The sequence below is a fragment of the Drosophila mojavensis genome, unplaced genomic scaffold (assembly GCF_018153725.1).
Source record: "Drosophila mojavensis isolate 15081-1352.22 unplaced genomic scaffold, ASM1815372v1 contig_277, whole genome shotgun sequence".
NCBI classification, from domain to species: domain Eukaryota; kingdom Metazoa; phylum Arthropoda; class Insecta; order Diptera; family Drosophilidae; genus Drosophila; species Drosophila mojavensis.
In genome coordinates this window covers 1,891,626-1,904,038 of record NW_025318822.1, presented here as the reverse complement: position 1 = coordinate 1,904,038, position 12,413 = coordinate 1,891,626, and the positions used below count along the sequence as shown (strand labels likewise).

The 12,413-nt window shown below is 38.7% G+C and overlaps 5 protein-coding genes across 8 annotated transcripts; 3 read left to right on the top strand and 2 right to left on the bottom strand.

Moving 5' to 3' along the window:
* The first annotated feature begins 303 nt into the window (after window positions 1-303).
* LOC6574081 (zinc metalloproteinase nas-6) lies at window positions 304-1,678 on the top strand. 2 transcript variants are annotated; one of them, XM_032732554.2, is made up of 2 exons: window positions 304-643; window positions 849-1,678. In XM_032732554.2, the coding sequence occupies exons 1-2, from the start codon at window positions 612-614 to the stop codon at window positions 1,657-1,659; spliced, it is 843 nt and encodes a 280-aa protein (XP_032588445.1). In that variant the 5' UTR covers window positions 304-611; the 3' UTR covers window positions 1,660-1,678. The 2 variants fall into 2 exon arrangements, with proteins under 2 accessions (XP_032588445.1, XP_002000139.3); XM_002000103.4 differs by having other exon boundaries at window positions 309-720.
* Window positions 1,661-5,088, bottom strand: LOC6574079 (uridine-cytidine kinase). 2 transcript variants are annotated; one of them, XM_015167256.3, is made up of 6 exons: window positions 4,653-5,088; window positions 4,446-4,591; window positions 4,297-4,394; window positions 4,188-4,236; window positions 2,093-2,227; window positions 1,661-1,874 (listed from the first exon to the last, which is right to left on the bottom strand). In XM_015167256.3, exons 1-6 carry the CDS (start codon window positions 5,024-5,026, stop codon window positions 1,732-1,734), a joined length of 945 nt encoding a protein of 314 aa, XP_015022742.1. In that variant the 5' UTR covers window positions 5,027-5,088; the 3' UTR covers window positions 1,661-1,731. The 2 variants fall into 2 exon arrangements, with proteins under 2 accessions (XP_015022742.1, XP_002000137.1); XM_002000101.4 differs by lacking the exons at window positions 1,661-1,874; window positions 2,093-2,227 and adding an exon at window positions 3,331-3,776 and having other exon boundaries at window positions 4,653-5,086.
* Window positions 5,089-5,815: 727 nt separating this feature from the next.
* LOC6574078 (antigen 5 like allergen Cul n 1) lies at window positions 5,816-6,768 on the top strand. The gene is made up of 2 exons (XM_002000100.4): window positions 5,816-5,971; window positions 6,033-6,768. The coding sequence occupies exons 1-2, from the start codon at window positions 5,864-5,866 to the stop codon at window positions 6,705-6,707; spliced, it is 783 nt and encodes a 260-aa protein (XP_002000136.1). The 5' UTR covers window positions 5,816-5,863; the 3' UTR covers window positions 6,708-6,768.
* Window positions 6,769-7,031: 263 nt separating this feature from the next.
* LOC6574077 (HIG1 domain family member 1A, mitochondrial) lies at window positions 7,032-8,746 on the bottom strand. 2 transcript variants are annotated; one of them, XM_015167254.3, is made up of 3 exons: window positions 8,184-8,746; window positions 7,425-7,614; window positions 7,032-7,359 (listed from the first exon to the last, which is right to left on the bottom strand). In XM_015167254.3, exons 1-3 carry the CDS (start codon window positions 8,275-8,277, stop codon window positions 7,356-7,358), a joined length of 288 nt encoding a protein of 95 aa, XP_015022740.1. In that variant the 5' UTR covers window positions 8,278-8,746; the 3' UTR covers window positions 7,032-7,355. The 2 variants fall into 2 exon arrangements, with proteins under 2 accessions (XP_015022740.1, XP_015022741.1); XM_015167255.3 differs by having other exon boundaries at window positions 7,032-7,258.
* An 89-nt stretch (window positions 8,747-8,835) lies between these two features.
* LOC6574076 (dihydrolipoyllysine-residue succinyltransferase component of 2-oxoglutarate dehydrogenase complex, mitochondrial) lies at window positions 8,836-11,839 on the top strand. The gene is made up of 7 exons (XM_002000098.4): window positions 8,836-9,061; window positions 9,411-9,526; window positions 9,583-9,684; window positions 9,771-10,331; window positions 10,394-10,538; window positions 11,084-11,389; window positions 11,453-11,839. The coding sequence occupies exons 1-7, from the start codon at window positions 8,978-8,980 to the stop codon at window positions 11,585-11,587; spliced, it is 1,449 nt and encodes a 482-aa protein (XP_002000134.1). The 5' UTR covers window positions 8,836-8,977; the 3' UTR covers window positions 11,588-11,839.
* Window positions 11,840-12,413: the final 574 nt, after the last annotated feature.

The window sequence follows — 12,413 nt, the reverse complement described above, 5'->3', positions numbered from 1 at the left end:
CACCTATCCCTAACCGACAGTGTGTGCGAGCAAGACAACTACTGTCTGTGAGCGGGCTGGTGGGATGAGTATATGAGCACAACAGGTAGCCATGGGCAAATCAGAATTGATCGATTTATAATCTCGGAAAAAATCGAATTGCAAAATGTGTATCGGCAAATGCAAGTGCAACTTTACCGCCAAAGAGAAAAAGTATTTAACTTGTTAAATTAAATATTAAATATAATTATTGATTACTAAATCTGCAAATAACGATAAATTATTAAACAAAAACTATTATACCTATACATCATTAATTTTTAATATTTATACTATTTGTTTTCAATACATTTATTTGTATTTTGAATATGTCAACGATTACATTACAATTATCGGAGATATAGATAGTCAACAACAATATTTTTGTTAAGTATCGATAGCTCGCCTTAGCCATTTTACAGCACTGAATCGTTGATCAAAATTTCAATCCCTAGAAGCCGTTAAAAAGTACTCAGGTTGCTTAAATCGTAAATTGCGCAAAACCTATGCGACTGGCTGGTATATTTGACACGAATATGCATATGAGCATAGAATGGGCTGCATAATGACGGTCATAAATCACGCACTTGGATATGCAGCCGTACGCAATACAAGTGAAATACAGGTGATATCATCCAAATTTCTTATCAGCAAAAGTACAAACAGTACCGACGCCAAGTCGGCAATTTTTTGAAGGTCTAGGTAAGAGGAGCTGGCCTTTAGACGTATCTATATATAGTCGTGCACTTTATTAAAGCTTCAACAGTCTGCGAATTTTGCAAAATGGCAAAGTTTTTTCCAACATTAACAATTACTTTGGTTCTTTTTAGCATCGTGGCTAAAATTAATGCAGATACGGATGATGAATCCATCGATCTGTCGGAGATGGGTGAAGCCATTTATGGTAATCCTGATTTGGAAACTACTGGCGCTTTGGTTGACGCACACGGCGAGGAATCAATGCAAAATCCTGAAGAGCTGGGCACCTACTTCGAGGGCGATATACTAATACCTATGAGATTTCGCGAGGACACACGCAATGGCCTCTTGGCATTGAGTACACGATGGCCCGGCGGCGTGGTACCCTACGAAATAAAGGGAACTTTCACGCCACAGGAGCTAGATAATATACATCATGCCTTTAATGAGTACCACACCAAGACCTGCATCCGCTTTAAGAAGCGCACAGTGGAAAGAGATTATATATCCATAGTGAATGGAAAATCTGGTTGCTGGAGCAGCATAGGACGCCTCGGTGGCCGGCAGGAGGTGAATCTACAGTCACCCAACTGCCTACGCACCTACGGTACTCCCATCCACGAGCTGATGCACGCGCTTGGCTTTCTCCACGAACAGAATCGCTACGAACGGGATGACTATGTGAAGGTGCTGAGCGAGAATGTGAAGCCCGGCATGATGGCCAACTTCGAAAAGAGCAGTGCTAGGACACACTCAGCCTTTGGAATCGGGTATGACTACGCGAGTGTGATGCACTACTCCAACACCAGCTTCTCGAAAAATGGAAAGCCAACATTACAAGTCTTGCGCAACCATCCCGATGCGCGACAACTGGGCCAAAGGCGCGGCTTCTCGCCCAGCGATATCCGCAAGATAAACCTGATGTACAAATGCAAGATCTGACTCTATTTATAATTATTATTTTTTACATTTTATTTAAAGACAAAATACAATAGCATAACAATTACTACGCGTTCAATGATGTGGGAGATTCTTGTTAGTCTCGAAGAAGACGTTGCCCTTCATGGTCAGCTCCTTGCAAAGCGTCGAGAAACGTCTGATGGCATTGTAGGTGCCGTTGCCGTTATCACTGGCTATGTCATTGCCACCAGCCGCATCTTTCACATACGAAACACACAGAAAGTTTACACTTACGTATATATGTATATATAGATGTAGACACAGAACTTAACAATCTATATCTAGCAGCATGCAGGGTTAAGTATATGTATTTCTAGTTTTTATGTATGTCTGTCGTGCATTTAGGAGTTGCTCCCGCGCAGAGGTCTCGTTTGTTAGTGTGGACGCGCCTTGCAGAGTAGCTTCATCTGCTTACCTGCGCCCATGGCGCCATCGCCACTATTCCCGCAGAGCTCCATGTTCATATACAAAGCCATATTGCTCGTTGAGCCGGGATATGATCGATTGTTGAGGAAGTCTCGGATGTGCTGCACAATCAAATCGATGGCCACTGCAAAGCAAATCACAGTCAGAATATCAAAATGTCTTCAGTGAAATGTGCATTTTCTACATTTTTTGTGGCATATAGCAAAATATCTATTATATATTATATATTAAATGATATTTAACGTTGCAACTCAACAAATGAAGCACTTCAATTCAAGTCGGAATACATTTCGAGCACTTACCTTGTGGCTGCGGCTGAGCCGCCCTGGAACGACTTTTGGTGCACTTGAATCATTTTCTGTACTCACTCAACTTATATCCACGCGCTATGACATCCACTCGTAAGACTATACATAACTTTTCTTTGCTTATTTTGGAATTGATTTTTTCTGATGTTATTCTCTACTTATGTGTAAGTGTGTGCAAGAGCTTCTCTACTCCCATATCTTCTACAATAAATAGATTTTACATCACTCGAAGCTTTTAGCTTAACTATTAAAACATTAATGCTCCGGAGTTATTTGTGTTCTCAATAAACCATGTCTAAGAACTTAGTTTAGCTTAGTTAGCGTGATTACATAAACAAGTTTATCTAAGGAATAGATTATGATATCCATATATTAATCTGCTAGTATTAGAGATTTTACATCGTTAGCTCTATTTTAATTTATATCATTTTTTATGAACTAATTATGATTGAATATGATGATGTTAGGGATATAATAAAAACGGGTCAACAAAATCTAATTATACCTTTGAAAAAGGATTCGATAAAAAGATTTTCTGTATTCCTTTACTGAGTTACTAAATTCTGTTGACCTTAACTAAGATATTAGATTTTTAGATGGCTTAAGATCTTAGCTAATGACTGCGAAAGGAAATCATCTTTTCAGTTTATTTATATATTAAACATATTCCTGCAATGTAGTTGATTGATGCGAAAGAACATATAGACACAATACCAGAGGGATAACTATGTGTTTTCTGTATGAATTGTAAATTATAAATTGTGTATTCGAATAGATTTAGTAAAAGTGCTTAAAACAATTGGGATAACAATATATTTATATATACCTATATATATATATATATATATATATATATATATATATATTTATATATTTTATTTTTTTTGTTTTTTTTTTTTCATTTTCTTGTAACATTCGATTTATATTTGTAATATATATATTTATTTGAGCCCGCGTTAGGATTGATGAAAGTAACTTAAAGTTATTTTAATAAACAGTTATAAGCTTATAAACTTTACTAGCTTAATGTAATGTTAATTGGTTAAGTGGGATTAGGGCCATAGCGAATGAAAGCGAGGCATGAAATCCGCCTGGCGACCTGCGCTCGACATATCATTTGCAATTAGTGAAAGCTCAGCACATTTGGTTAGGAACACAAATATTTTGTTTTGTTTTCTTAAGAATTAAAAACAGAATATATATACATATAAATGCATATATATATATATATATATATATGTTGGGGAATTTTTGTTTAGTGATCGCGCTTCATGCTGGAGGCCGTAGTTCGAGCTGTGTTGTGCTGTGCGATGTTCGTGGCTGCGAGAATTTCTCCGATATGGTGTACAATGAGATCAATGGCAACTGCAAGAAATACATTGTAACAGAAACGAAAACAAAAAGTAGGAAAGAGGAAACGAGAAACGAGTAACGACGGGGGAATATGGAAAGACGGAAGTTAACGTCAGGCACAGTATTATCAAAGTTGTTCTATATCTGTGTTAATTGAGCTGGGAAACAGAAATTGGTAACAGTAAAACCCAAAAAACGAATTCAAACGCATTGTAACATAAACTAGATACATGTATATAACTACATATACGAATATATATATATATATACAAGAAAACTAAGTAAACATTTTTAACTAAACACTTTAAAAATTTCACAGGTGTGTGTCTGTGTGCGTGTGAGTTTTAGTGTGGGTGTAGATAAAGTTATCAAATTAAGCAAAGCACGTGTTTATGTGGCTGTTGGCGCACATCTATATCTCACCTGTATTGTCCGCTCCTCGTGGAATTATCACGTCAGCAAATTTCTTAGTCTGCCAGAACGAAAATTTGTGTTGATAAACAAAATTTATAAATTGCAATGTTTGGCTTACCGGCGAGCAAAATTCCTCGAAGGCGGGCTTCACAAACGTCATGTACTGGGTGAGCACAGCGTCCAGATCTCTGCCACGCTCATTGATGTCACGTGGCACTAGAAGATTGAAGCAATCAGTCAAGATCATATGTTAATCATCCAACTTACCTCGTCGTGCTAGCCGCGTATCGGAATCAGTATCCACGAAAAGCTTCATATGAAATAGATCACGTATTTTGGGAAAATAAAATACCAAGATGCCTTCAAAGAGTACTACGTCCGCAGGATAGATGACCAGCTTGTTATCAAAGTCACTACAAACAGAGAAATTGCATTTGCGAATGCCGTCAATATAAACAATTGATGTTTGCTTACAGCGAATTGGTGCGGTAATCGTAGCTGGGGATCTTGACTTTGTGACCTTTCAGAATGAGTTGCAACGTCTCGTACATGAGTTCCTCGTTAAAGGCATCCGGATGATCAAAGTTAAATTTGCCCTTTTGCGCTTTTATCTTTTCGGCTGGCGTGAGCTCACGATAGAAACTGTCCTGACTAATGGACACCACTTGCCGCTGCGTATGATCCATCTCGGCCTGGCCAAGTTGTTCCATTATTTTCTTGCATACAGTTGATTTCCCGCTGGCTGTGCCGCCGGCCACTCCAATAAGGAATGGTGATTTGATCTCATCGTGGGACAATGCATCACCGTTGATCAAGACAGCCGATTTTTCTTTGTTTGTGTTATCCATACTGGACTAAATGTGCAAACAGCGAATTAGAGAGAGGAGACCGCAATTGCAATATTCCATCGATAGCTATCGATAAGTCTCACAGGGACCTTCTACTATCGTTGAGTTACATTTACATACATACATATATAATGTTCTTAATAATTATCATTCAACATTAAGATAAACATATCAAGTAAATTATTAGCAATGAGTATGTACTTTGCTAGAAATCCCACCAATTATTTCAAGCTTCAGCAAATACGCAAATATCAAAGACATTTCAAATGATTTTGACTTTCATTAGCCGAAAAGAGTTCAGCCGTTTGTTTCAATTTTAAAAAATAGTTAACAGCGCAATTACAAACAGCTATCGGAACTTTTCTTGATATCGAGCGAACCAACTGCTGCTTGTTTTAGTATTAACAGACTCTGTTAATTACATACATATGCTGCGAACAGAGATAGTTTAAATGACTTTTGAATAATTACAGGGTATATTTCATTATCTTATTGTTTAATTTTGAAATCAATTACTTGAATCGACTTTATACTCTTTAATTTTGTTTGATTTAAGTTAAATAAAATATATAAAGTAGATAGGAAAGCATGGCTCATAACTCTTATATAATTACTAAATGCTTGATTAATATACATACATATGTATGTGTGCACCTTCATTTGTATATATTGGCGATTTATATATCTAATTAAAAAAATGGAAAGTCTGGAAAACAGATTTTTACGCAGAACCAGGCTGAAATAATATGCCAATAGTTTGAGTGGAGCACTATAAATAGCAAAGAGTCCAACAAACTAGACATCACATTCATTTTAACAGTTTCAACCAGCACAAGCATGAAAGTCTTGGTTTTATTGGTTGCTCTAGCGGGGATCGCCACAGCCGTGGACTATTGCGCCTTGCCTACATGTCTGGATAAGCACATTGCTTGCAACAATAAGGGCGTGAGTGGTGGTAGCTGGTCCTTACATGACTATATCGATAACCAATTTTAAATCACTGCAGAACTTTAGCGAGGAATGCCCTAAGGATGTCCGTGAGATTAAGCTGGATGGACATCAGAAACTGATTCTAGCATTGTTCAATGAGTTGCGCAACAAGGTCGCCGGCGGCAAATTTGAGGGTCTACCCAAGGCGGCGCGAATGGCCAAGATGTCCTGGTGCGAGGAGCTCACTCATTTGGCACTACTCAATGTGAAGACTTGCCAGTCCCTGCCAGACAAGTGCCGCAGCACTGAGCGCTTTGCATACGCTGGCCAAAACAATGCCATCTTCAGCTATAGTGGTCCCGAGTCGGAGTACACCGATGCGGAGATCATCAAGGAGCAGATTGAGAATTGGTTCTCCGAGCGCACTCACACCTCTCCTGAAATTCTTGCCAGTTTCCCTGAAGATCTACCGAACAAGGCGATTGCCAAATTCACCATTGCCGTCGCCGAGAAGAACACCCATGTGGGCTGTGCCGCCGTACGCTTCTCTCGTGACTTTTACAATCACTTCGTGCTCACCTGCAACTTTGCCACCACTAACGTGATTGGACAGCCCGTCTACACACCCGGCGATCGTGCCACAGCCGGTTGCAAGAATCGCTATGGCGCTGCCTTTGACTATCCCAATCTATGCTTCGCTAAGGAGATCTATGACAATGACAAAATTGTTCCTGATATTAAGATAAACTAAGAGTAGAATTTAACCATAACAATAATCGCATAGCCAATTAAATTGACGACCCCACCACTCAGATAACTGTTGTTTTCTTACACTTGACACCTTTTACTGATCCATCGACGACAGAATTTTAGACAGCAAGATTTTTTTTATAAATTAAAACATGTTTTTTTTTTTTTAATAACTTAATTATTTGCTTTTAATTATATGTATATCATTTACATAGGAGGTATTTATCGTTCAGACCATTCCGACAATTCGACAGTTTACATGTGTATGTAAATATTTTAGATAGTATTTTTTGTTTGTTTTTATCAAACACACATTATCACAATCTTACACAGGCATAGAAAACATTTACTATCTTACATTTAAGAATTTTATCCAACAATTTGTCGTCTTGTTTCAATTTTACAATCTCCGTAAATGTATGGTAATAAATATGTAGTATTAAATTGGTATTAAAACTTTTGTCAAAGCCTCTGGCAATGTTTTGGATGGTGTCTGGGGAAATGTGCGGGCCAATTCAATCAAATGTGTATTAATTATGTAAAGACTTCAAACTAAAATAAAAATGAAATATTTGTTAAATAATGACAAATATATAGAGTTAGCTGAGATAATTCGCGATTCTCGGGGCGCATCTGATAATCCAACAATTCAACTAGATTACAATTACAAAACTACATTTAACATTTAAGTGAAAGTTAATATAGAATGAAGCATTACTTCTCCTTGGGCTTCTTGTCGAACAGATACTCCTTGGCCATCTGATAGCCGAGTCCAACGGTCAGGCAACCGACGACTGTGCCTTGCGCGGCCACACGCAGCTGCATGAGGAAGACGCTGGTACTCATCGTGCCGCGATTCTTGTATTTGTACGCACCGATCAGACCCGCTGCCACGAAGCCAGCAATGCCTACGTAGAAAAAAAAAAACAAACAAAAATTGTATTATAATTGTATTTTGCGAAGTGTCATTTGTTGTTGCTAGCTGATAATCACCAGACGGCGGCAGCTGACGCACCAATACAAACGCAATACACGCGCCAAGCGCTACGTCATTGATGTGTTAATACACGACAATACAATTGATGGGCCCACACATACACACACTCCCCACATACATGGGTGTTTCAATATTAACCTTTACAGCATTAAACCGCTTAACTGTCCAGCTACAGCATCAATTTCGCACACATACACATTTACATTTACATTATTATGATGAAATTCACGTGTTAATGAACGTTATGTCACTGTGTTCTTAGCACGTATGCACATACATTTCAGCGTAAGTATCTGTCTAACCGAAATCGTCGATTCACCGCGAAGGTCAAGGTATGCATGCTCATCCTTGCCCACCCACACATACATATCCGATAGGAAAAGTTTCCGTGACGTCACAGCACAGGAAATGTTTGAGTGGTTTGCCAATGCAACAACCACATGCAACATCAAATTGATAGCAAAGAGTTATTTGACTTACCGACCAACATAAAGGGAGAATCCTTGGCCTTATTCACAAACTTGTTGGCCTGCGCCACATCTTCTTCGGTTTCAAATATGGATTTCGAACTCATGGTTTTTATGCCTTTTCCTCTTCTTTCGTAAGCCAAAAAATTCGCACAATGCTAAAATTTTTGGCAAAGATTGTCCGCCACTGAATGCAAAAGTGTTACTGAACTTGAACCGAATATTCCCACTTCTTTATTTAGATTTCATTTCACAATATTAATCGATAGCAAATCAGCTGTTTTATGGAGAGCGAAAAAAAAAAACACGAAGCGATTTTTGTTCATTTTCAATTAGCGAGATTTGTTATTATTAGTATATTTATATTTGTGCGAGGCTGATGGCTAATATTGTTTTATTTTTATTTATTTATTTTTAAATTAATTGTATTTCAAATTGTTTTTCACTTTTATATTATTCAAATATAAACATCTATAAAACATGAAAATTCAGTCTTATATAAATGTGTTTTAAACAATCTTTATTATATTAGCAATATAATATAATCCATTCGGAAACTCAAATATGTTGTAGGTGTAATAATTTGACCAACACTAGGACAGTGTGACCGCAGTATGCAAGAGCAAAATTCCGCACTCAGCTGAGTGTTTAGCCATGACATAAGAAATGAACATTCGTTAAGAGGGGAGAAACGCTGTTGGATTGCCGTAGCCCCAACACAATTCTTAGTTTTAAAATTTTCGACAAAAAGTGCTCACACAATCCAACGATCGCAGCAGCAGCGGATACATAACGACATCCACATCAATGGCGGGCATTATTTCAATATTAACGAGGCAATTGCCGCGCAACGTGCAAACCGTTGGCCTAAAAGCTGTGCGGAATCATGAAGTAAGCGAAAGGAACAGCCTGAATAATGCACAAGCAATCGAATACAAATTAGACTTAGCATCAAACTAATGAATGGCGTTGAGAGCGGAGGCACGGCCACATATTTTGTGTGTATTTGGATCATTTGTTGTAGTTGCTGGCGGCCGCTAAAACAGCTCATAATGCGATTATGTAATTGAAAAAATGTTTGCACTGCAATGGGGCGCAATCAGCGTGGCAGTGCCACGCCTCCATAAAATATTCACGTGATGAACGCAATCTTGATAATAAATCAAATTGCACAATATTTGCTTTTCAGTTTCTATATGCATATTATAGTAATGCTCTCTTCCATTGACTACTTTTACAGCTCCAGCTGAGTGCCCGTCAGTATTCCCAGCTGGCTGTGGTTGCTGCATTGCAGCAACAGCACCAACTGTTGCGTCGGGAAACGAATCCTACTCTGCGCTGCCAAGATGCGATGCGGTAAGAAATGCCAAGCGATCCACTTAATTGCTTCTATAATCTCTATATATTCGCAGTTCTTTGGGCTGGCAGAGCTTTCACACCACCAGCAGCATGTGGTCAGAGCAGGTAGTGAAGGTGCCGCCGTTCGCCGACTCCATCACCGAAGGTGACATTAAGTATGTTAAACTTCAGCAAGACGATCCTCCTGTCTGCTGATAACTTATCTGTCGCTTGATTACACATTATTCCTTCAATCGTTTAGATTTACCGTCAAAGTGGGCGACTCGTTCGGGGCCGATGAAGCTGTCATGGAGATCGAAACGGATAAGACAACTATGCCAGTTCCTGCACCCTTTGCTGGCACCGTGACGGAAATTCTAGTCAAGGACGGTGACACGGTTAAGCCCGGCCAGGAACTTTTTAAATTGAAGCCCGGCGCAGCTCCTGCTAAGCCAGCTGGAGCACCCGCCCCAGCCAAGGAGGCACCAGCCCCAGCCCCAGCTGCAGCTGCTCCACCTAAGCCAGCGGCACCAGCTGCCGCTCCTGCACCCGCTGCGCCAAAATCAGCCCCACCACCGCCACCACCTCCAGCAGCGCGCCCGCCACCAGCTGCTCCCCGTGCTGCCGCTCCACCACCAGCTGCCGTCAGGCCTGCCGTGGCTCAGGTGAAAGTGCCTCCTGTTGATGGTTCCCGTCAAATCTTGGGTACGAGATCCGAGCAACGCGTCAAGATGAACCGCATGCGCCAAAAGATCGCGGCTCGCTTGAAGGATGCACAGAACACGTGCGCCATGTTGACCACTTTCAATGAAATCGACATGAGGTTAGTTAACGAAGCAGCCTCTAAGTTACTTGTCTTATGTACCTGAATCTCTGCCTCGACAGCTATGCTATGGACTTCCGTAAGCAAAATCTTGATGCATTCACCAAGAAGTATGGCATCAAACTTGGTTTCATGTCCATCTTCTCGAAAGCCAGTGCCTATGCGCTGCAAGACCAGCCTGTTGTCAACGCCGTCATCGATGGCCAGGTAAATTTTACTCCTGAATCACTTGTGACGTATATAATTAGAAGCTTATCAGTCGCTAATTTGTTTACTTGTTGGGCTATTTGATAAGCTGATAAAACGTGGTGGTATTTGCTATGCAGCCAATTGATATAAAATTGTTTTTCGTCACCTCTATAACTATTTAGTAGTTGTTTTAATAGATAACTCTGTTTCGTGTGCATTCGAAATCGCCTGAGTTTCAGATTATGTCATATATATGTCTTAAACTTATTTGATTTAAATTTAAAATTGATTTTCTTTAAATTTGTTAATTCTATCTTAAAAATGTTAAGGTATATCAGCATAGAAATATACGTAAAAAAAAAAAATTATCAACAATTTAAGAACAAATACAATGATCAAACAAATTAATAAAATTAAAATTATAAGAACCAGTTCATCAACACACTGACACGTTTAGTATCGAGATTGGTATATGATAGTGTTTCGAAAGCCTTAAACCCGTTTCAAATTCAATTATTGCTCTAAATGAAATTATTAAATATTATATCTTTTCACTTTTGCAGGATATTGTTTACCGTGACTATGTGGATATCTCAGTAGCCGTTGCTACGCCCCGTGGTCTGGTTGTGCCCGTCATTCGTAACGTTGAGAGTATGAACTATGCGGACATTGAGATAGCTTTAGCTGGATTGGCCGACAAAGCCAAACGTGATGCCATCACCGTTGAGGATATGGACGGCGGCACCTTCACCATCAGCAACGGTGGTGTGTTTGGCTCGCTGATGGGCACGCCCATCATCAATCCACCTCAGAGTGCTATACTTGGCATGCATGGCATCTTTGATCGTCCCATTGCTGTCAAGGGCGAGGTGAGTTTTTTCATATATGATTCAAATTGTACGAATAAACTGTTAAAATTTTGTATATTCTAGGTCAAGATCAGGCCAATGATGTACGTTGCCCTGACATACGATCACCGAATCATTGATGGACGTGAGGCTGTGTTGTTCCTGCGTAAGGTGAAGGCTGCCGTAGAGAATCCATCTATCATTGTTGCCGGTCTGTAAGGACAGTCTGTGAAGTCCGTTAGCGCTGCGTCCACGTTGTTGTAATGATATTATCGAATCGGTGACTTAAAACTGAAGCACAGCCAAATTCATTGTATAAACAGAAACTTTTAATTTCATGTATTTATTTAAAAATTAACGAGTGTCACAAATTGACTTAAATTTGGGTTTTAACTATAGCAAAATATATATATACACAAAAACACACACAATAAAAATAATTACGACGTGGATTTGTTCTCAAAACGTGAACCAATTAGATTTATTATTTTGCACATTTCATAATTTAAAGAGCACATGCTGAAAATTAATATCGTAAATAAATACGATATCGTAATTGATACTCGCCTAAACTAAAGAATGTTTTGCGTTTCGATCGTTTGCTTGGTTTTCAGAGTGGGTATTGTGTAACAGTTCTGGCTTGAAAATATGTACTTATAGTGGAATAGAACTTACCTCATGCGTAATTCAAAGTTAGAATTAACTTATAAAATACTTTACTCTTTCTTTCGTAAACACTGCTACACTTTGATAAAGTTAGTTTCTTGGGTATTTTGACATTTGACAAAATATACATATATTTTGACATTGACATTATTTACAAAGCTACTAATATCGTAAGCATATAATCTGTCACAATCGAATCTTTAAAATATAAATATATATATATATGAATAAATATTAAAAAAAAAAAAGCTTTTTTAGAAGATATCTCCGCGTGGTGGAGAAAAGTGCCAATCTTTTCTACTGAACTTATTTTAAATTATCTTGTTAGACAATATTTCGTTCAAAGACAGTCTTGATTTACATATAATAAACATAGACT